General features: G+C 37.7%; 1 protein-coding gene across 1 annotated transcript; it reads left to right on the forward strand.

Moving 5' to 3' along the window:
- The first annotated feature begins 202 nt into the window (after positions 1 to 202).
- Positions 203 to 6372, forward strand: LOC135326430 (transmembrane protein 18-like). Its single transcript, XM_064504316.1, has 7 exons — positions 203 to 210; positions 783 to 836; positions 1172 to 1319; positions 1639 to 1759; positions 4272 to 4326; positions 5182 to 5275; positions 5400 to 6372. Exons 1-7 carry the CDS (start codon positions 203 to 205, stop codon positions 5484 to 5486), a joined length of 567 nt encoding a protein of 188 aa, XP_064360386.1. The 3' UTR covers positions 5487 to 6372.
- The last annotated feature ends 17190 nt before the right edge of the window (positions 6373 to 23562 follow it).

Below are 23562 nucleotides of genomic sequence, written 5' to 3' on the forward strand. Positions count from 1 at the left end.
ACTTAAAGCATTGTAAAATTAAGCAGGATGGTGCAAAGCCATTCATTTACCTCCAGATATTATTGTTGCTGAGAAAAAGACCACCAAAATCCTAAAACAAAATGGAAAAAAACATCTTCAGTTTTAGGTAACTCACACTAAATTGCAGAAGTATGACACTAAAAAGAGATTACAGTTCACACTGAGGCCTGTATTTGTCTATATGGTAGAGTAAGTGTTTATAGTGTTTACTTCTGCTTGCACTTCCAAACATTTTGAAAAAAGCTGTCAGAGTTCCCATTCCTGCAGCACTTCATGAACTTTCATGAATCAAATTTTAAACCCAATTTCATATAAAAATGATCTGGCAAAAAATGTAAGCCAAAGCTTCAGATCTGGTAAGCCAAACCTTCAGAAAAAATAATTTCATGACAGCAATAGAAATGTCATGAAAACCACAGCATAGAGCTACTGCGTAACAGTATGCCTTGTGGTTCAGACAAAGATAATTCTGTTAAGATCATGAAGCTTGCTGTCTTAGCCGATGAACCTGAACTTGAAATTTCTACTTAAGAGCGATAGGTCTTTAAGACTGGTAGGTTCCTCGAAACCTACACGCATTTAGCAAAAACAAAGGTGTGAATGAGATGTCTTATCCCCTTTTCATTGCCCACTAATCCATTTTTTTTCTTTTGCAAGATTAGCATTTTTCACCAGACTTAAGCTCCTGCCTGGAGTGTTCAAGTGGTTTCTAGTCAGAAATTTCCAATCAGGCTTAACACTGTCCTTTTTTTTTCCCGCAGTTTCATCCTAAAGCAGCTGAAGCCAGGCACTGTTACTGAGGGAAGACCGAAGAGGCAACACGGCACAGGGCTGCAGATCTGAAGGGCCCGGAAAGCCCTGACAGCAGCCTGACACTATGCAACAAACTGCCACAGAAAATACTCTCTGCCAATCTTCTTGTATGTCAGCTACTAAAAACCTAACAGGAGTTTCTGCCGTTTCTCTGAGAGGGTCGAGTCACCACTGAGAAAATTTCAGTTCCAGAAGCAGGAAAGACGATTCTTACTGAAGACCGGGGCAGCCCTGCTCCCCGCGCTGCTGCCGAGAGCCGCCTCTGCCCTCCCAAAGGGGGGCGGGAAGCCCTGGAAGCGCCACCCACACCGCGCAAACGGCCTCCCCCCGCCCCTAGCTGTCGCGGAGCAGGGCCTGGGCGGCGGCAGCCGTTGGGCGACTTCTCGCGAGGCTTCGGCGGCGGGGAGGGGCGGGGCGCTGCCGCCGCCGCCGCCGCCGTGGAGGCGCCGCGGGGCGCGCCCCTGGGGCTGGGCACTGTGCTGGTGGTGAGGCGCCCCCGCTCGCTGCAGCCGGGCTCCCCGCGGCGCTCGCGGCTCGCTGCGGCGGCGGGGCCGACGAGGGGAGGGGTGCGGACGGCGCCGGCCTCGGGGGTGCCGTGGGGCTCGGCCCCTGCGCGGGGGGGGCGCGTTTGGGCGGGCGGCCGGGCCGCGGGCACCTTCCCGGCGGCGTTGTTCTGGGGCGCCCCGTGGCTGCGAGCGGGGCCGGTGGGCGAGAGGGGGTTTCCTCTTCCGTGTGGGGTGTGGAAAGGAAAGCTGCCTGATGGAGCTTGCGTGATCGCCGAGTCTGTCTTAATTTTGTCCCTAGACGACGGACTGGTCTGAGCCCTGGCTGGTGGGGCTGGCGGTTTTCCACGTCCTCTGCTTCCTCCTGACGTGCTTCTCTCTGCAGCACTATCGGGTGCAAATAGGGCACTTCCTTTGCGTGGGTGAGTAGTGTGTGCAGTGCTGCTTCCCTGAACTTGCCTTTCGGGTGGCAGGCGGCACCTGCATCCTTTATGCCACTAATACTGTTAAAGATATTCTTCTAGGTTAGTAATTACAATTTTCTGTATATGTCTGCGTAATACTGGGTTTTGTGATATGCTTTACAATAGTTAAAGGGCATGCAAAGCAGTATTTCTCTTTTATTAATACATGTGCCTGTACACAATAATACTTACTTGCATTTCATTGTCACAGAAGCTGTTATAGCATATGTGCCTATTTGTTTTGTTTCCAAGACTATATGAAGTAGTGACTTGAAACTTTGGCCTTAGGGAGGATTTGTGATAAATAAGGTTTCTTCATAGTTAATTATGTATCACAGCTTCACAGAAGATTGCTGTTACTCTAGAGAAGCAGACAAGGACTCTCACAAGCTGGCAGTTACTCTCTGCCTTCTTCTAATGCTGCCCTTCAGGAAATATGGCCAGCTTTTGGCTGGATTCATTTCTGGATCTGGTCTACTGCCTGACTAACACCTGTGCGAATGGCATGAGGAAGAGCAAACCTGGTTCTTACCGTTGCGGTACCAGTGTTTGCTGTTTCAGGATTTGTCAGAGGTCAGCCTGAGGATCCTCTGTGGCCTTGCCTAACCAAAGCTCTGTCTTTGTGGCTGACTGGCTTAAGAGTAGCCTTGCGGAGGGTATTTGTTTTAGAAGATGTCATGGATTTGATTATATGCATGTGCTGCGAGCAGCACCGTGGTTCTAGTTATGGCTGTACACACTGCCTCAGTTCTGTCATGCTTACAGAGTAATGGAGGAAGGATGAGCAAGTTAAAGAGAATCACAGGCAAAAAATTCCACTTGAAGACTATGTTGACATTTTAAAATATCATTTAGTCAACTAGTTAAGTTGAAAGGGGAATCACAGTTTTCTCAAAACTGCAAATACGTAACTCAGCTAAAACTAAGGTTTCAGTGATGTAAATTACCTCCCAAAATTAATATAGAAATCTTAGTAAATTTCTGTAAATCCATTTCTAACTGCAGAGTACAGAGGAAGAAATAGTGATGCCACGTGTACAACACATTAGGCCCAAGTGTTCCTTTTAAAAAGTCAGGATTTTCTTTCTTAAATTTAATGTTAGGCATGTAGAATTTCTAATGACATGCTGGCTCGGTTTACTTTAGATTCTTCATCTAAAGTATTCTTAGTGTTACCAGCATGGATTTGCACACCCAAGCACTAATTGCATTGAAAATTGGAGTGGAACTGATCTTTGATGGCTTTTCAATGCAAGTATGATGTAAATTTCCTGTAAGCGAGATGAGTGCTTAAAAAAATCCTTATCAAGTCACAGCCTTGTACGTCCCTGAAAAATTGAACCACTGGTGATACATCGACAATAAAAAATATTTTATGTTGTACAAAGTAAAAAATGACTAAAGAAACTACAAAATTATCACACTGGTTTACCTTGACATGATAAGTATGATCTATATTGTGCAGTACCATACAAAGATAACCCAGCTGATGCCAAAACAATACAGAATATTGTTTATTATGGCATTCCCCTTCACATCACCAAATTTTTTTTTTAAACTGGTTTGGGCATGTCATCTTTAAAGTGACTGAAGCAGTTTTAAGTTTCTCCTTGTATCATTTTCCACAAAAAACAAAACAAGGAAATTTTTTAATTGGATAATATATAGTCTCATTGCTTTTCTATTAAACATATGATTTCAATGGATTTTCTTGCTGTCTTGATGCATTTATGCTACATATAACTGTTGAATAAGGATATACTAGTTTTCACTGGACTGCAGCGGACTGCTCTGCTATATACCTACCACAAACAAAGCTTGTGCTGTGTCCTCATAAGTGAATTCAAAACACTTCTGTGAAGCAGTTTTAAATACAGTGTTTCTCCTAGATATTTTAATGACCAAAAATGTTAAAACTATAAATAGAAGGGATTTACCTTTTTAAGACTTGGACGCAATGCAATGTAGGAAGGAACTGCATAAATGCTTGTTTATAATTCTGGTGAATTTACTCTTAATGTTTAGTACACTAGCTTTAGATAGTAATGGTGGATATAAAACCTAAAGCATCTAAAATGATATCTTAATTCTATACCAGTCTGGGGGGAGTGCTGACTTTATTTTACAGATTTATCTTAGAAGCAATCATCAACAAGATTGATGGAAAAAATACTGATTTAAAAAAAAAAATACTCGTGTGTATACTGAGCTCTTCCTGTAAGCTCAGATATGCAGGATTTTATGTCTCTTTGTAATATTGCAAGTATGTTTTCTGATCACTTAATATTTGTTAGTATCTATATGGGACACTTCAAACATTCAGAACTGGCTTTATGTAGTTAAATGTGTGACAATTTTCTGAGGATCATGGAATTTTAATGTAGAGTACGTATACATCTTAGAACTGATAACTTGCTGTTTATTTTTAAAGAAGTATTGAATCTAACAATACTTTTCTTTTGTTGTACAGTAGGTTTAGTTTACTGTGCTGAATATATAAATGAATTAGCAGCTATGAATTGGAGGTAACTGTTTTCCCTTTCACATTTAAATGCATGAGTTATTTTTTTGTATCATTCCACCAAAAACATTAATTGAAAGAGTCACTCATGTCTCATCAAGAGAATGTGATGGTGGAAGATCTGTTGCACTGATTGATAAAATCCTTTTGGACAAAACCATACAATGCAATATAGTTTCAACTTAGCTTATAGGAAAGAGTAATTTTTCTAACAGTTAACATGTGTTTACTGACTAAAAATCAAAAGAAGAAAAACACTTTTTGTTTGCATGGATTGTTGTAAACTAACTCTAAGAGAAAATCAGAGTAGTACAGTTAAGGGAAAGAGGACATGGGCTTTTTTTTTTTTTTTTCATTAGCTGTTTGTGTTTAATAAGGTGAAGTTAAGCACCATTTCTCAAAAATATCGCTAAGTATTTTATATGCTTATTATGTGCATAAATATCATGAAAATCTGCCTGGTTTACTTAGTCTGTGTACCAGAATTAAACTGATGACTTTTTTCCGTAAGCATTGAACTAATCTTTCCCCAATGTAACAGGGAAAGATTACTATAGTAATACTAATAGTCTTTCTGGAAAGATACTATGTGTGTGTGTGTGTGGGGGGGGTTCTGTCAAACAATAAAGCCTTACAAAAAAAAGAAAGGCTGGTATTGTAATGAATGTTCATAACTGATTAGATATTGACGACCCCTTTCTTCTGGCTTGATACAGTAGAATGTTGTCCCATGCTTGGGGCTCCCAAGAAGTGGGATAATCTGGCCAATATCCATGTAGAACAGCTATTATGAACATATAAAGTTGTGTGGAATACAGTGAATAATGTTCTTTTTTTTTTTTTTTTTCTTTTCTATCAGGCTATTTTCTAAATACCAATACTTTGATTCAAGAGGAATGTTTATTTCACTAGTCTTTTCAGCACCACTTCTGGTGAATACTATCATAATTGTGGTATGTGTTTATTTAAATGGATACTTCTTTCATGAAACTGATAAGTAAATGTGTGTGTGTGCATGTGTGTGTGTACACATTATATTAAAAATGAGTTGAATGTAATAATACTCATACTTTTCAGGTCACCTGGGTTTACAGAACTTTGAATGTAATGACTGAACTGAAGACACTACAGCAGAGAATTAAAGCAGAGAAAAAGAAGAATTGAAAGTGTTGAATATTTTTATTATTATTTGTAAAAATACTGTTTCATGTAATGAGTCCTTCTTGTATGTTTATCCAAGAACAGCAATGTTTTTTTGTGTCTGATGTTGAGAGGACTTTGCACCCTTTGGCCATGGACAATGAGGTGAAAGCAGGGGTTCACAATACATCTCAACTTTGCTATGAAATCAGGACAGGCTGGTCTTAACAGGTCTTTCTGTGCTTTAGTATAAGCTATTTTTACCGTGACCAAGACAATTAACACTGATAACGGTACAAACTTCCAGTCAGTTTTCATACACCTGTGTATTTTTTTTAACTGTGTGTTAAATACGTATTTATTAAGTATCCAGTCTTCTACTTACGCCAATTGAAGCTGTGCTATGGATTCTAGTAAATGAGGGCTAATATTCAGAACACTTCAAGAACTCATGCTTCTACAGAACATTTTACTTTGTAGATCAAGTTTCATATCTCATGTATGTATTGTGTGGCAGTGAACAATTCTGATACAGGACCATTTTATAAATAAAATTATCCATTGTATCTTGAATACAGATTGTTGGATTGCAGTTGATATTTTTAATTGTTTTTTTTTTTTCCTTTTCTTTCTCATACAAATTGCTGGTTTGGTAAAATCTTGTACTTAATTTGTGTAAGTCAGTCAAAACCATCTCTAAATTGTTTCAATTTATATTTTACACTTTAATGCAGTTAGATAAATATCCTTTCTTAAATATGAATGAAATTTTTATAGTGTCTTTTGCTAGTTTGTGGAACAGAAGGGAAGGGGAGAAGCTTTAAGGTGTTCTACAAAATTCTGTTCATATGTATATACACATGTATAAAATGTTTGACTTTTTAATAAAGAACTGGAAATGACAAATTGACTCTGGTGAAAAGATCATATTAGATTTAGGGAATTTGGTGAGGCAAAGGAGATGAATACAATGTAAAAGAGTCCATGTACTTTTTTTAGTAGAAGTTATATGCGGAAGCAGTTAAAGCCTTGTGCAGAGACCTAGAGCTTCGTCTAAAGTATGTATCATTTAAGACATGGGAAAAATGATCTACAAAATGAAACTTAGTAGAGTACAAAGGTTAGCTTGCAAAAGAACACTACTAAGGTTCTAAGCTTGCATGTATTTGTGAACTGGTGGAATTACATACTTCAGGAAAATAAGCAAATGCATGCGCATACACAGTTTGAGCCTCACATGGGGCAGGGTGAAACTACTTCTGGAGGGCTTCACAACGTTGTGGAAGGGCAGTGCAAGTGCTAGGCTGGGATCCATTTCTTTACCTTTCCCATGAGTTATGAGACTCCTTAACTCAGCACAGCTTTCCTCATTCATTCCTCTATCAAGACCTGCAGGCTGTTTTAGGCCATATATATATATATATGTATGTTAGCATATAAATAAATATGTGCAGGTATGGACACTTGTAGTGTTCCATTCTGTTACAACTCCTAGTGCAATTTTGGGCACTTCTTGAAAATGTCTGCAGTAGTCTGGTGGATAGTATGTGCCTTTAGGTGCATACTAAAAGCCACTGTTTTGGAGGTGTGAAAATAATTTAGCCAAATGGCTGCAGGATAGCCTGTGCAACTTGTCTTCAGGACCAAAGAATAGGCCTATTCTATTTATATAGACATAATTCTCCCAGCCTGGTTTGGAAAAGTTCAGCTTTGGTCTTTATAGGTGGGGCAAGATCAGAATTTGTGGTCTAGAGTTTTTCTTCTGTGGACCTAAATGTGACCACACAAATGTTGTCACAACAGTTCACAAGATAAAGGTCATGAGCAGAACAATATCAGGGTATAATCATTTTAGTATTACACATGTTTTCAGTTGAAATCCTTGCCTGGTACTGAGGGATCACCTATTAAGAATAGCCTTTGGCATCGTTGCACACTGTGTGTAGGAATTTGATTCACAGTAAATAAGGTAGTTTAGAGCAGCATGTTCCCTAAGCAGCAAATATCTCACAATCAAAAAAATCTGCTATATTTAGTACATCCAAGGCAACCTTTCCCTACCTATTTCAGTATTGAACCCATTTCCTTGTGTCTGAGGTTGGAAAAATGAAAATTCCTCCCGTGTATGTGAAACTGGAGAGATGCCACAATCAGAACTCTCGTAAGATAGGCAAGATAATAAGTGTCTTTCTGTATCGCCCAGGTGGGTTGCTGTTGCTTGGTCCTAGATTTATTAACAGAAACAATTCTCCACATCTTTGAGGATCCCAAACAAAATCAAAAAAAAACAATCTTGTGCTTGCCAAGGTTCACTTTCTTTTTCCCCTCCATGTAATAGACCTTTCAGGCAGTATTTTGTTTTGTGTTGCATTGACAGCTGAATGTTGCTATTTAATACAAGGTTTTAATACACCACAGTCTTTTAATAAAGTGAACCCTTACATTTGAAAGGCAGGGGGGTTATTTATTTATTTTTAATCATCAAGTAAGAATAATCTTTTACCTGTATGGTATCTGATAATTTTGGATGCCACTAGTAAAATGTGGTAGCTAGCAGGTGGCTATTACTTAGTTTATAGAGAGTCAACGTGGCAGAGGAGTGAGCTTGTTTTCTGGAAGTATTGATGAGTGAAAGTATGGACGGCACCTAATTCCGAAACATAATATTTTCTTGAATGAGGAACATCTCAAAATTCAAACTTCAAAATTTTAAGCATTTTTAAAGCTTTCCTGACTACTTAAACTTTAATAATTTATCTTATATAACTATTTAATTTACTCATCACAAACAAACAGTGTTGCTTTCATATATATGATTGTCAGAAAAATCATCCTGTTTTCTACATTTGAGAAAGACTTAAACTTATAACTGGGTTGATGATTTGTCCTCTAGCTAGCCTTGCCTAGGAAACCACTATGTTCAAGAGTTAAAGTTTGCAAAATATTTGACATCAGTGTCTAGCCATAAGAGAAACCCTCAAAATTAAGTAAAGCGTGGTTTTTTATTTGTTATGTGACTGGATTTATGAAGTGATACTACAATAGCATAAAGTAAGAGCCTAGTTGCTGTCAAATCAAAATAATTACATCATGAATTTAGAGACTGTTGTTTTGCCTATTTAGAATTTTATATGTATAAGTGAATGAGAGCCAAATGTTTAAGCCAGGCGGAATACCTTAGCCAATACTATTTAATTGGGAGATGTGAATTTAGGTTGCTTGTGGAAAAGCCTATTTATTCTTTCAGTTTGGAGTAAACATACAAAAAAACAATTGGATCCTTTGGTAAATAAGGCTAGACAGAGCTGATTTGCTACTGCTGCTGTGTATCTTGCAGGCAGTGACTCAACCTTCAGCCTTCCTTAAGAGCCTTCCTTTCCACCGCAACACGTGCTGTTAGCCACTGTGGAAAAACATTAAAAGAGAAGAAGCAATATTAACCTGGCAGCTTTACCCTAGCAGGAAGAAGCTCTGTTGCGTGAAAATTTGTGTAAAAAGACAAGCTGGCAGAAATTGGCATCATCCCCTGTGGAAAAGTTCCCTACAGAGAAGACGTGAGTTTCCAAGAACTAGAATTTAGGATTCTCTCTTCTTACACATTCACTGTAATTTACTCTTTTTTTTAAAAAAAACTAATTTTCAAACCAAATACAAGTGTATCTGTTTTTCTGTGCATCAAATCATTATAGTTAACCATACTAGCCACTGGATGTCACTGTTTCATATGCAAAAGCTGACTCAAAATATTTCTTTCATAGCCAGTTCTGCAATGCTTTTCACCATAAATTCATAAATACTTTCTGCAGTGTTTTAGGATGACCAGGAATGCTTGGACCTTAGCTTTCGAAAGCATAAATTGTCATCTGAACTGCAAGATAGATCTCCAGTCACTTGCAAAAGTTTATTCAAATTCTTCCTCTTTTCATTCAAAAGCACTTCTTGTAGCAGTGAAGATGAGCACGTATGTAGTGTTTTGAAGTCAGGATTATGTTTTGGTTTGTATTTTAAAGCTTCTTAATTAGGCAAGGAAATAAATATCCCCCTTCACTCACACCTGCATTTCACCTGGAGGAGCCTGTCTCCAACCAATTATTAACAACTAAAACGAAAACAATTACAATGTTTTGCAAACAATATGCAGGAAAGTGTACTGAACTGGTCTTGTTCATGAACTAACAGAACTTATGCATATCTCCCATTTCTTTGTGATTTACCCTTACATAAGGCATCATTACCAAGGCTGTCCTTATTAAGTTATATAGCTATCAGTTGTTTATAGCCATCAGTGAGGTTGTCAGAGTGTCTGAAATCACTTCGGTCTTTCTCTGCATTCTGAAAAACAATACCCAGCAAAGTTCAGAGGCTTTCTGACTCCCTTTGAGAAGCTGTACGTGCAGAGTTCTCCACTGGACGTTCCCCTTTGTATCTCGTGTGTTGAGCTTGTAATCTTGCTGCTCTGTTTCTTATTTATCCTCAGAATCCATCTGAGCTCTCTTTCTGCTCCCTCTTTGAGAACACAGACTTGCAGTTCTGAGTTGTTTTCACTCCCCTTCCTGCAGTTTGCATGCATGCACATACACAAAACAACTACGAATAGCTTTGGCAATTTAACCTGCCATGCTCGTGAAACGCCTGCCTCATACCTCAAAACTGATCGGCTACGTAGACCTCTGTTTTGCAGCCTGCTTTCCTCTGACCAGTTCCTCCCCTTTGTGGCTGTGCTGATACTATTGTTTTACTGCAAAACTGGAACAGTGTTGTACCAAATAGGAATAATTCAAGACTCAAAAGGAAGGCCTCTATGTCTGTATCTGTGTTTACACATTTAAATATTTCATTTAAATATGACTTGCAGGATCCTTTCTTATACAGTTTCTCAGACATAATAAAGCCCGGTAAAGAGCTGTAACCGATAATAGTCAGTGTTTGTAACAGTATAACATTTAAATAGTCCCATGGATACTGGGTCTTGTTGTCTTTGGCACTGTCCAGAGTTAGAACCAGCTGAAACCAACGTCAGGATCAGATGTGTGGCCTCTCTGGTCTGAAAACATAAAAATCAGAAAGGCATTCAGCAGAACTGATTGAAACAAGACACATTTCTTAAAATGGACAAGTTCCTAGTGTCATTTATAACACACACGTTAATCCTGAATCAAAGAAATACTATCCAATATCCCCTTCCTCCCATCTGCTCCAGCAAAGACCTGAGAAAAAGGGTTTGCATAATGGCCTGAGGGCACACAAAATGAAGTTCAGCTGGACAAGGAGATGCCTAGGCTAAATCCCTTCACTGGGATTGTGTTTATACCTCAATCTTAGCATTGTGAAATCAAATGCATCCAGGTAACTACAACTGGCAGGGTGGGTTGTGAAGTTTTTCATATAATTAGGACAGATGCACATTGGTCTTGAAGAACACTAGCCTTGGAAGGGATTTAGTATTGTAGAAACAAGGAGCTTTTAGAAATTCCTCACATGATTCAAGAAATTGCTTTGTGGAATCTGGATAAATATGCAAACAAAAGTAGAAATGTATTACTCCTTTGCAGTCTGCAATGACAATTTACCAATAGCTCATCAGTAATATTTTTTCCTGAAGTCATGTGTGGTAGGACCTGCAAGACATGAATCATTTTAGGTCAATAACTCTATCATTCATGCTTCTGATACCATACTCCATGCTTTGATTTAGGGATTAGCAAGAGTAGTCAGCTTCCTGTAGCAACCTTGGAAGAGACAGTGATTTATGAGATTTGTACCAATCAAAAGCATCACAAAAATCAGGAAGCTGATGTACCAAATAAAGTATAAAAGTGTCCAGCCCTTCACGACAAAATATTTTATAACAGAATCCAGGGAACTGTCAGTTTGGGGATTTTTACATTCGATCCACTGCAGTGTTGTAAAAAATGGAATTAAAGACAGGTTTAATGGCTCTACTTGAAGGTGTTGGTTTTGTAGGTTAATTAATAGTGAGACTTTTTCTAAATAATCACTATCATCAATCACTATGTCCATTTTTCTTTTGAAATCACAGAGTTAGCAGAAATGAAGGAAACAATCTAATTTTATATAATTTCCTGTATTTTTTTAATTGCACCAAATCCTAAATTAAGCTAATCCTTCTTCAATGGTTATAAAAAAGCAGGACACAGAACATCCCTCTGATGAAAATGAGCTAATTTATAAAAAGAACACAAGAGTGATTTCTTTTTAGCAAATTGGTTTATTGATTTATACCATCAAAGTTTCAAATTAATTAGCAAATAAAGCATGTGGTATCCAAGTTTTCTACTTTTGCATCTGCTGCCATGTCACAGAAGGAACAAGCTTAATATGCCAAATTAGCTGTCCAGATTTATATGTGAGTGAAGAATGACAATTGTTATCATGGTAATGATTTTCATGTAATTCTCTTTGAAAAAGAAATAGACATAAATTCTCTTTGAAAAAGAAGTAAAAATATTCCAAAATATGATTAAATAGAGCCTTATCAGTAACTGATTTACCAGCAGTGGTTTGCTATTTAAAAGAGAAGAATTTAAAAATATACAGAACATGCAGAGCATATAAATTTTCTGTAAGCTTATAGGTAACTTTAACAAATTCCCCAAACAATTAACTTGCTAAAGATTATAAAAAGTTTGGCAAGATTTATATTTGAATAAAATATATCAGAGAAATTGATTTGTACATCTGTATTAGAAAGCAGAACGCATGTTCTTCTCCAAGCTTATGAAGACTCATGGAATTTATTATTTTCTGGACTTCTATGTTAACAGAAATCATCTAAAATAAGTCTGAAACCATAGTTTTGACATTTAAGTGCAGTGAAATATATTGCAGTCTTTTAGATTTTTTTGAAGTTAAAGCAATATATTTTTAAAGTGGAAAATAGTAAATTCATCTAAAGATAACATGATTTTTTTATGATTGGGCAATATAAAATAAATGTCAATTAAAATTACCGATTTTTTATATTATTGCTTTTTTAAATTTACTGCTTATTTAATTCTTGTGCATATTAATAGACATTAATATTGACAAATTCCAGACTGTAATAACTTAAAGAATATAACTAATAATCCTTTTAATTGAAAGATGGAGACCTTATCTCCCCCCTACCAAAAAACCACCCTGTTTTAAAAATCCAGCTGAGACTTAATATAAAGTGCTGAATAAGAATAGTAGCAGAAGTAGTATACTAATTATATTAAAATCAGTTTTAATAGCAATTTTTTATATATTTTCTAGCAAATTACAGGTTAAAAGGCTACCAGTCAGAACATTACACTCAGCAAAATGACACAGAATCCCTCTATTTTTGTAGTCTACATGCTCATTAATTCAGGATATTAATTCAGTTCTAATAAGCAACAGCAATTATCATTCAATATCATTAAGTTAGGTCTCTTAGGAGATACCCGTACAGAGTGGTCATCTCAGTTAAATTTAACCCAATTAAATATGATACACTATAGCTGTATTAACTCATCCGAAGAAGATAACATAGAGAATATGCATAATTGTTTCAATTAAATACATAATTGACAATATTACATCTTAGCTAGAAAGCAATCAGTTTGCTTTGCAACCCTTAGAGGGCTCCATTGCTATGTAGTACTGGGAAATAAGGTAATCTGACATCTTAACGTATTCTGACATCTACTATAATTTAATTTAGGCTTTATAATAACTCTGTTTACATGGCTTTGACTGTGTGCCGAATCTTCCAAGCTGGTTAAAATGGCTGATGACGTAGATTTAGGACTGTGAGATAAACTAAAATGTCTACAAAGCTGTTATATAGATTTACCGGAATTAGTATCATAAATGTAACAGGATTCTCAGTCCCCAAATTTCAAAATCATGAAGACTGGTCGAGAGACAAAATGGTTAAATCATGACTTAATGATGTCTCATGATTTTCTAAATGCTTCACTGTCCCTCGAGAGTGTCTGTGTAAAATTACAGTGTTGCGGTGCAGTTTTTTCTCTTTGTCAAACTAATTTACTTACTTAAAGAGTTTGGGATGGGGTGCTGTCTCCTAACAGCAAATCTCTTACAGGGAGAGGGAGTATAAGAGTCCCTCCTATCCTCTTGCCAGGGGATTCATGTATGACTCAGCTCATTTTTAGAAGAAACATGAGAACAGATGACAGTAATAGTAGCAGTAACTCTGGCAAAGGGCTAGAATCACAAATAATAAGTGTTTGATATGAAAGAGAAAAAAGAGCAAAGATGTGGTAAAAGTGAACTTGCACCAGCATACTGAGTGGCTATGTCTAGAAGAAGATTGTATTTAAGGTCACAGGGAGGGCTATCACACTGAGACATAAGAGAACTCGAAGAACAGCTGCAACTTTATAAGTATATAACAAATGATTTTGAAATGTTCTATGGAAAACAAATCCACAGTCTTTAGATATATGTTGAAACTGATGGCCTATGAACTTCGACTCAAAGATGGTGCACAATTTTTAGGCCTTAACAAAGGAGGAGGAGTTTGATAGTTTTTGAGAATATAGCTGGAGACAGAGAAAGGATAATTATTCCTGTTTTAATCATATTGAGCTTCAGCTGCTACCTAAATTTCTGTGAAACGCTACCAGAGAGACAGACTGAGATTGTACTTCAGACAAAAAAAAAGGCATATGCAGAGCTGAAAGATAGGTAAGTAGGTCAACATGACAGCAATAGTAGTTATATTTGAGTTACGAGTGAGGTTATATAGAGGAAGAAGAGAAAGAAACCAGCACAGAAACTAAGGCAGAAGGAAGAAATACTCAGTGCTGCCAAATGCAGGTGGCAAATAAGGAGGGATAGGCACAGAGTTTTCAGCTTTGCTCTGGAGGAAATCATGAGGACTTGTGTTGGGAGAGGTCCCCTTAGACTCCAGTGTACATAGCAAACTACAGGGAGTCTAGAAAGGAACCGGAAGTAACGCGTTCATGGAAATGAATTTGAGTGAAATGGAGCATTAAAGTCAGATGTGCTTCTGTTTGTTCAAATAAAGAAAAATAAATCAAAGCAGGCCAATATTTTGAAGAAAAAGTTAAGAAAGAAGAAAGTCAAGGCAAAGAGTAAGCAATGAAAAAGTTCATGAAAAAAGTCACCAGAGAAGGTGTAATTTTGGAGGAAAATGGAGGAAGTAAGAGAGGTACTTGACATTTTTGTATCTGACACAGTATAAGACATTTATATAAGGGAGAAGGGAAATAAGCAGAAAGGATCCTTAGAGCCTGCCAGCTTCATCTGGGATGAAACTGACGAGTTCCTGTGGATGAAGATCCTCTACAAGAGTTCTTGTGAGGGGAGGCAAAATTGTGTTGTTTGTATAAGCTGTAAACTCTGCTAAACCTACCAATACGTGAGAGTGAAAATTCTCTTTCAGAAATAGCAAATAAACATTTACAAAATAGGTCAATTCTGAGAGTTAAAAGCTGTTTAACCTCATGCACTGCTGCTAGCTCTCTCCTGAACAGGGAGACTAATTGCAAGATATTCCTTTACTCTGTGGATTAGGGTGACCTTTATGAGTCAAAACATTTCCTTCAGCTCAATTCATCTAGAGTATGAAAAGGGTCACAAATGAGACAAATACAGGGAAGGACCTTTGCCAGGATCGATACTTTGCTCCAGGTTTGCATTTTCAAACTTTAGAGTAAATCTTCTGATCTGAGCTCTCCAAACTAAAATGATTGGCAGTGTGATCTCCTCTGCAGCTGCCTTTTAGTTGCAGTAGAAATGGAAAGTCCTGTGTTGATCCACTCAGAAGTCCCTGGTGGGTTTCCCTACAACAAACCATGCTCTAGTTGCTACAAGATTCAGTGTCAGGAGATTCATTCTGAAGGTCACGGATTTACTATGTATCCTGGAGCATGCTAAATGACCTCCCTACTGACAAAAGAGAAACAAGCTATTTTCCTAAAATACTTTGATAGCCTTGGTAAAGATGGGCTCTACAGACACAACAGTACTGTTATTAATATTAGTCTTTATTCTTGCAAAAGGAGTTCATTTTCCAAGAGAAAAGATACAGATCTTTTTAAAAGAATAGATATCTTGCCAAGAATGGGGTGTTAACAGTAATAAACCACAATGTTATGCCATCTTAATTTAGAGTATTTTTCTATCATTAGTAAGTCGCCTATCTAAAGAAGTAAATAAGATTCTAGAAGTGAAATGAATGTAGTGCTGGTAGTGAAAGGCAGAATAGTTTAAGGTGAAAAATGTGTATGGGATATATTAAAGTTCCAGCAAGTTTAAAAGAAATAGGCAGGAAGGAAGGAAAATTAGTGCATGAATCATACTCCTTTGGGTAACAGTGTCAGCAGACTCTGAAATCATCATGCTGCAGAGGACAAACAGATGAGCAAATTGATGAGTAACTGACAAAACACTTTTTTTTTTTCCCTGAACACTGAACTAGCAAACGGTTCTTTTTATAAATTAAAGATGTGAGGTAATCACAACCATCTCTCTGAAAGTCAGAGCTATAAAGAAGCATATAAAAGAGCAGATGGTACGTTATGATGATGCCCTAACAAGTGCAAGCAGCCAGAATTGCAAGAGTGCTTCTTTGTGGACCAATTTAATCATCCTGACTGAATTTAGCCCTTGTTATCTTCCTGTAGCAGGTATTTCTGGCATGGTCTAGTTTGTGTCAGCTCCTTACACTACATGGCTCAAGTTTCTTTACTAGAAAGGTCCAAGTTTAAGCCAATCTCTCACTGAGCCCAGATTCCTTCCTCTGTTAGCCAAGGGCTAACTCCAGAATTGAACCAGAGTGAGAGTCAGCATGTAAGCATGATCAAGGAGTATTGATTTGAGCCCTAAGCGGACAGTATAGACCAGTGTTTTCTTAAAACACTTTGAAACCTTGTTTTGGTTATATCTATCTTGATGTGATCTCCCAAGTTCATTAGTTCAGTTCCTCCTTGTTTTTTTTGTGATTGCTCTCCCACCTTGAGTTGATGCTAGCAATTCCCCTCCCCAGACAGAATTTCAGTTGACCCATGAAAGTGTTTGCACAGAACTAGCAGGAAGGTATTGGAATGATGTTACAATTCTCGTGTAAAAACCTAACCATATACAGAAATAATTCGGTATTGCCAAAAGTTTGGTATGAAGTCTTCAAGAAAGAGAGTGAACACTTACAAGAAACAGAAGTTAGTGGAGAGCCAATGGAGATATTTTCTTTTCTCTGACTTTACTAAGAACTTAATATTTTCTTCTCAAATGAGATTTTCAACTTGCAAATACTGATAGACTCTGTCCTACAGCAAGAGTTCAAGACAGTCCATGTCTTTTATACATTTAAAAATATCATTTTACACATATAAAAATATTGTAATACTGCTGTAATCACTTATATTGCTCACCTTATCCAACGTATGAACTTTAGCTACCATTCCCAAACTGTAGTGTGGGAATAAAAGACATAAGGTTCCCAAAGCGGGTATGTGGACAGTTATACTCTAGCTACAATAGAAGTGCAAATGGTGAAGTGAGAAGAAGATGTAGGATGAAATCGTGTGGGAAATACTACAGATAAAAATGAGAAACTGGTAACTATATCTGACCTACTTTACTTCACAAATCCTTCAAACTCCTTTTGTCAATACAATGAAAAGACTAGAATCTTCATTCTTAAAGAATATGGCTATTAAAATAGTACCTGCCTCTACACTCAGCTAAAAAGATGAAGTATTGAATGTTCTTTCCTAAGACTGCAGTCTCAAAGGTACCTCATCTACAATTGTGCCTGGCTTTTGTATGGCTCATGGCATGCCTTAAATCTATTTTTCTACACTAACATTTACTGTAAACTATTTATTTAAATCACAAAGTATAGAAATAAGACCAAGTCAATCATAGAATGTGGTTATGGATGTAACTTTCTATCTTCCATTAAAAGGCTCACAGACAAATACAAATAAGACAAATACAGCCTTTGCTCTTATGACATGAAGGGCAGAATAGAGGTAGCATAATTCCCCTAGAGAAGCAGAAATTGGAAGAGTGAAACTATAAACCCTATATCACACATAGTAATTACAACTCCTGTGGTCATACTGAGCTGGATTTAAATTAGCTACCTGTTTACTGGTAGCAGGGGAGCCACAATGGCCTCTCGAATAAACCCTGAGTGGCTGGCATGCACACACCTCTGTGCAGTCACAGAGCAAATTAATGGCAGGAATATTTATGCAATGTCCACTAGCTTGAACTTCTCAGTGGCTACTTTCTCCACTTGAATGGATTTTTAATTTGATGCTAAAAGATGTAAAAAGATAGTGATTCCCTTCAGATCAAAGTACTTCAGACCTGTCAGAACTTTCAGCCCTTAAAGTATTCAAGAATTTTTCTGTTTCCAAATGAGCAACTAAGTCAAGCCTTTAGGATCACTAACAATTCCATGGTAAAGAAGTTTTGTTTCCCCTGCTGAAATCTAGGCGATGAAGTCTACTACATGAAGCTTACCAGATTCTGCCTTTAGTATACTCAAACTTACCCACCTTTTGCTTTCTTATAGCAGATGTTTCCTTCACACTTCAGTGCTTCGGGTAAATGTTTATATGAAGCTATCTTATTTTAGATCCTATTTTGACTCCACTTTGAAAAGCTCATTAAAACACATCTCAGCACAAAGAACAATAGGAGACCATACCAAGGATTCCAATAATAGTTCCTTTTCTGACCCTTTTTGAAGGCAGACAGGTCATGCAGACTAGTGAAAACTAATATGCAAGCATCTACACTAGGCAGAATCCATCCAGCTTTGCAGTAAGACATGTTGTGCTTTTCCTCAAACTGCATTAAATCACAGTTTGTAGGTTAAGAAAGTGGATGTGACTTACCGTGCCTGTAGGTGGTCTCATACCGACAGCTCTGGTTCTGCCCTTAAGCTGCTAGCAAACTGAAGAGCTGAGATAGAGGACTTATGACCCTTCCCATTGAAGCAAAGGAGTTAATCGGAGAAACTCACATATTGCCCTCCAATGTTGATGGTGGGATCTTCTCAGAATGTTATGCTTTGCCACCCTAGTCTCTTGGAAAGATCAGCTTTTCCGATCATTACAGTTTATGGCCACTTATTTCATTTACACATCCGTTTGAAATCTGATACATACCGTGCAGTGGACCGTGTTTGGAGTGTACAGTACTGCTTATAGCTGCATGTAGAATACTGTCTGCCTTTACATTGTGTAGGTTATATTTCCTAATCTTTTCAAAAGGTAAAAATTAATGATTTATAAAGACCGATATGATATTACCATCCTGAGAGCTCTGTTTAATGGCAAAAATGAATGAAATAATGGCTTTGCTGTATCAGACCAAATCTAATCAAGTCTCATGCCTCTGACCCATAGCAGATGCATAGCAGATGAAGTGTATAAGAACAAAAAAATCACATGGCCCCAGCAGGCCCTCCCCACATCTGGTGGTTTTCATACTGGGACATATGAAAAGGCCAGAACCTTTGTGTAAAGTAGCTCTTAATGCACTTTTTCCCACCCCCCCCCCTAAGATTTTGTCCAATTGTTGGTGGGGTTTTTTTTTTTTTTAACTCATTCAAACTTTCAGTAACTTCAATACTAACTTGCATAAAGTTTTTCAGCATTTTCCAAGCTTTTAATGACTTCTAGCCAACTCTTAAAGCAAAATGAGAGAACACAAGTAAGCTTGTACACTATACATGATACTCTGTTTCAGATAGCTGGACTAGATGGGCCCTGCTTAAAAGGACAAATGGATGCCTGTGACTTATCAATAAACTCCTACAGTGAAAGAAGGCTCAGGGGAGATAGGCGAGGGTGATGCACTTGTGAAGCTCAGGGAAGAGTATAGGGAGTGACTGACCACAGCTGTTGCAAAGGAAACTGAACTTGGCTCAACACAGTGGAGACCAGAGAGTTGCCTCTGTTTTAAATAAAAAACTGTATCAGTTGGATGGATCAACTGGCTTTATCAGTTGAGCGGATCAGCTGACTATATCAGTTGAGTGAATCAATTAGTTGTGTCAATGTTTGTCTCTGAGTTAATGAAAAAGTGTAAATGTCCTCCTGAGTCCATCAAACCAGCATTTAGTGCAGGAGGGGATGTATATGTGGCTCAGCCCAACACAGAGTATAAAAACTGAACAACAGAACTTTGAAGAGAACAGCGGGCTGGAGCTGGTTCAGCCCTCACTGAAATCACCTTCCTGGTGACTGGGGATGCCAAGCATCATGACAATGAGCATATTAGAGAGACAAGTAATGAGAATCACTTCTGTGTTTTGATTCAACTATATATTGCAATTGCTATACTTTGCTAAGTGCAATTTGTATTTGTATTGTGATTTAAGTACATTGCTGTATCATTCTGCTAAATCAAAATCCTGTGTAATGTCAGATATCTTAAAGTAAGTAAATTTGGTATTAAATATTAAACCTGCCATGCGTGGAATATCTAAAAGAACCTGGTCAAAGACTATTGGACTCTGACAGTGCTATTCTGACCTTTCTTACAGTTTGACAAATTCACTGTGGACAAATGGCATGTCTGCTGCTTTCTTGTTCTCCTAAGTGAAGGTGATTGGGACTTTTTTGACCAAGTGTATTCTGGTAATTTGTTGAAACTGATATATACATTTTAGGAATGAGCTGTTTTCAGCAACATTTCTGATGGGAGAGGTTTCTCAAGTCCAGGCTGGAATTGCTGATCAGACAGAAACAGCTGGAGGGAACCTCAGAATAACTGACAACTCAGTGAACAGGACCCTCATTTAGAAAGGGGTATAACTCAGATGCATACCCCGATCAGATTTAGGCATAAGCTTGAGACTCACCCTAGTGGAGTGCCCTTATCAATATCCTATTAGATCTTCCTGGGCAGCCTCTTGTTATTTCCTGTCAGAAAGCCACTGTAGCCTGAAAGAGAGCGACTTCAAAGTTCAGTTATTAGGCAACAAGAAAACTTGGCTCAAATTCTAACTTGGTGTGACCAGGTGCAGTTGCTGACATGCCTGTTGATTTTCTTAAACTTTGGCAAGCAGTCTAGCCATCAAAATATGCTGGAGAGATCCTCTCTACTTTTTGTTTTTTGTTTTTATCTTGATTATGAATGTAAACATAGGGTATATATTTTAGAACTGCTTTTAGGAATACTTCAATAAATCTTAAGTTATTCTGTATGGATAATTTTGTCATCGGACCACTAAAGAAATGTTTTTTTGTCACTGGATCACTAAAGAAATGGAAAGAGAAATCACACTGCAAAACATGCTTTAAAAATAGGAATATTAATTAGTTTAAATGTTTCGAATATAGCACATTTGGACTAATAACAATAAAATTTTGAAACAAGGAATCAAGAGGTACTGTAGGAACAATTCCAGCTTATTCAATGTTTAAGCTCTGCTATTTTTTTAAAAAAAAGATTAGCAATGCAACATTCTAGGAACAAAGAAATATAGTGCTGCAAACCCCTATATATATGCATACTTTTCTTAAATAATCTTATTTGCCCACTTATAAGTACTCATGTGCATGGGAATTTGTAGGATAATGACTGCCAGTATGTACAGTAAAATTAACTCTTAACCACATGCACATGTCAAGGAAGGGCTGTTGCTAATCTTTTTGTAGCAGCTTAAATGATCATTACTCTTGTTGTTGTTGACAGCTTTTTCCTGCTTAACTGCTGAAAACATTTTAGTATTATATGGTGGCTTTTCTCCAGGTTTACAGAATATATTTTTCATGTTGCAAGAGGGAAAATTTACATTAACCTTAATATATGGTACTTGACATTTGTATTACAAGTGGAGTTGATTACTTTAACATATGAGAAAACTACAGACTTAAAATACACAGAGTATAAAACAATAAGCACCATGTCCCAATGCCTTCTTTACTTTGCGCTATTAAACATTCTGCTGCTGGTCAGTTTTAAAAGTCATAATATCTGAAACTTTTGCTATGAAAAGATAAATTAATACTTAATTTATAGACTATTCTTAATGTCCATCAATGTTGTAGGTATTGCTATGTTATTGTTTCACTTGTGTCAGTTCCACTGTATAATTTTTTCCAGAAATACAGGCAAAGACCTTGACTGTTCAGGTCTTATGAAAAATGGGTAAACTTTACAGGTTTGGAATTCTGGTCTGAATAAGTATCTAACAGTTTTGACAAATTCTGAGCTGCTTTCTCAGATGTATACTGTACAACTATGTTTTTTCCAAAGGCACAAATGAACAAAGTTGTACAGTATACATCAAAAATACTTTTAAAATTAGAAAATGGACAGTAGAATGCCCTTTTTTAATGTGAGAAGCTTTGCCTGCATTACTTTAAATGTGCTCATTTCCTTTAATTATACAAAAATACAGCAGTTCAACTCACAACTTTTAGGTCAAAGCTGTGCCTAAAATTCTCTCACAGTTTGAGGGCAAAATCTGACACAGACTTCAGCTATGATTCTCACAAGGGACACTCCCTAGGCAGTGTGATGTGAGCACCAGCCTCAGTGAAGCATAAGACTTCCCCCATCTATTTCTTTCATTATATATATGTCTTTCCCTCCCCCACCCCCCCCACCCCACACACTCCCCAAATTTGGAAAATAAAATTCAGATAACTTTTCACTTCATCTTAACAAAAACCTCTAGTAATGTCTTGTTTTGTTTGTTCTTTGAATTGAAAGGAAGCAGATAAGAAAAGGATAAGAAAGCAGTTATCTGAGGTTTCAAGTTAAGTCATGCTAGCAACACCTATGAAGTCTTTGACTTTAATGAGAGAAAAGTCAGAGAGTTAAATGTCTTGAAATAAGATGACAGAGAAAGCCATAGTGACAGGATGAAATACCATGGAAGGGCAGGGTAAGACAGACACTGGCTCCTGGTGGCCCTCTAAGGCAAGTGCAGCATAGGAGAAAAGGTCTGCAGGTCCCATTAGATACGTACGGTTCCTGCCACTGCTGCTACCTGGGCAGAGGCGCTGCATGTCCATGGTACATGGGTGCCTGGTGGGCAGCAAGTCCTGGAGGAATCCGAATACAACAAGGGTGCTAAAATACCTCACCACTGCCAGTATACTACTCATCCATACCATCTTGGTGCAATTTGTCTACTTGTGCAATTTTTGCTAGTGCTGGCAGTAAACCACAAATGCCTCTTAAAAAACAACAACAACAACAACAACAACACCTTAATCTGTGTTTCTCCTGTGAGAATCAAAAATGATTAATCCTTTGGTGCCCAGGAGTCAGCAGTTCAATGATGCTAAGCATTAATGAAAGCTGTTTACTTTCAAAGTCCTTTACTGACTTTGTTGTACTGTCATGGACCCATCTTTTCACTTCAATAGTTAGTTCAGAATTTTCTTCACACTCCTGATCCTTTGAAACATTAAACACGAATATGCCCAGCTGACCTTCGGCTTAGAAGAAACATGAAAGAAAACAAAAGACAGTAAGCAAAGATTTGACAAAGAGTACGGAGACAAATCGTCCTGGGTACAGGCAACAGTGCTTTCACAAAGAGAAGAAATAACTGTGGCCAATTTAGTTACAGGTTTTTAATAAAATGTAATTTTACCAACCATACGATCACAGCAGTCTTGTTAATTCATGCTCCTTTCTTTTAATAGCAGGCATCATTACCTAAGCTGTTCCTATATAATGTGGGGAAAGGACACTTGCAAGTTGGTGCTTCTGTGGTTTCCTTCTGAACTTTTTCTCTGGATACCTGAGATTATTCACACATCCTCCTGAGGAATTAGGAGGGTAAATTGAACCGAGAGCTCCAGCAGGAGCTGATTTCCAACACCCTCTGTAATGTTGCTGCTTATTAGCAGTGATGCTCTCATATTATTTTGAGCGTCATTCCCACATTGAGACAGATATGCTTTCCTTATGCAGCTGAGGAATCCAGGCAATATACAGCAGTTACACCTACAATCATCATGCGTCTATTGACTTCATGGGGGGAGAGGGAACATTCACCATCTGCCCCCCTCCCAAGCCTTCCTCAGCTGCCGTGACAGACCTTTATGCTACACTTGCAAAGTGGTTTCCAAAGTGGTAGAGGCAGTTTGGCCCAGAGCTT

The sequence above is a fragment of the Dromaius novaehollandiae genome, unplaced genomic scaffold (assembly GCF_036370855.1).
Source record: "Dromaius novaehollandiae isolate bDroNov1 unplaced genomic scaffold, bDroNov1.hap1 HAP1_SCAFFOLD_59, whole genome shotgun sequence".
Taxonomy (NCBI): Eukaryota; Metazoa; Chordata; class Aves; order Casuariiformes; family Dromaiidae; genus Dromaius; species Dromaius novaehollandiae.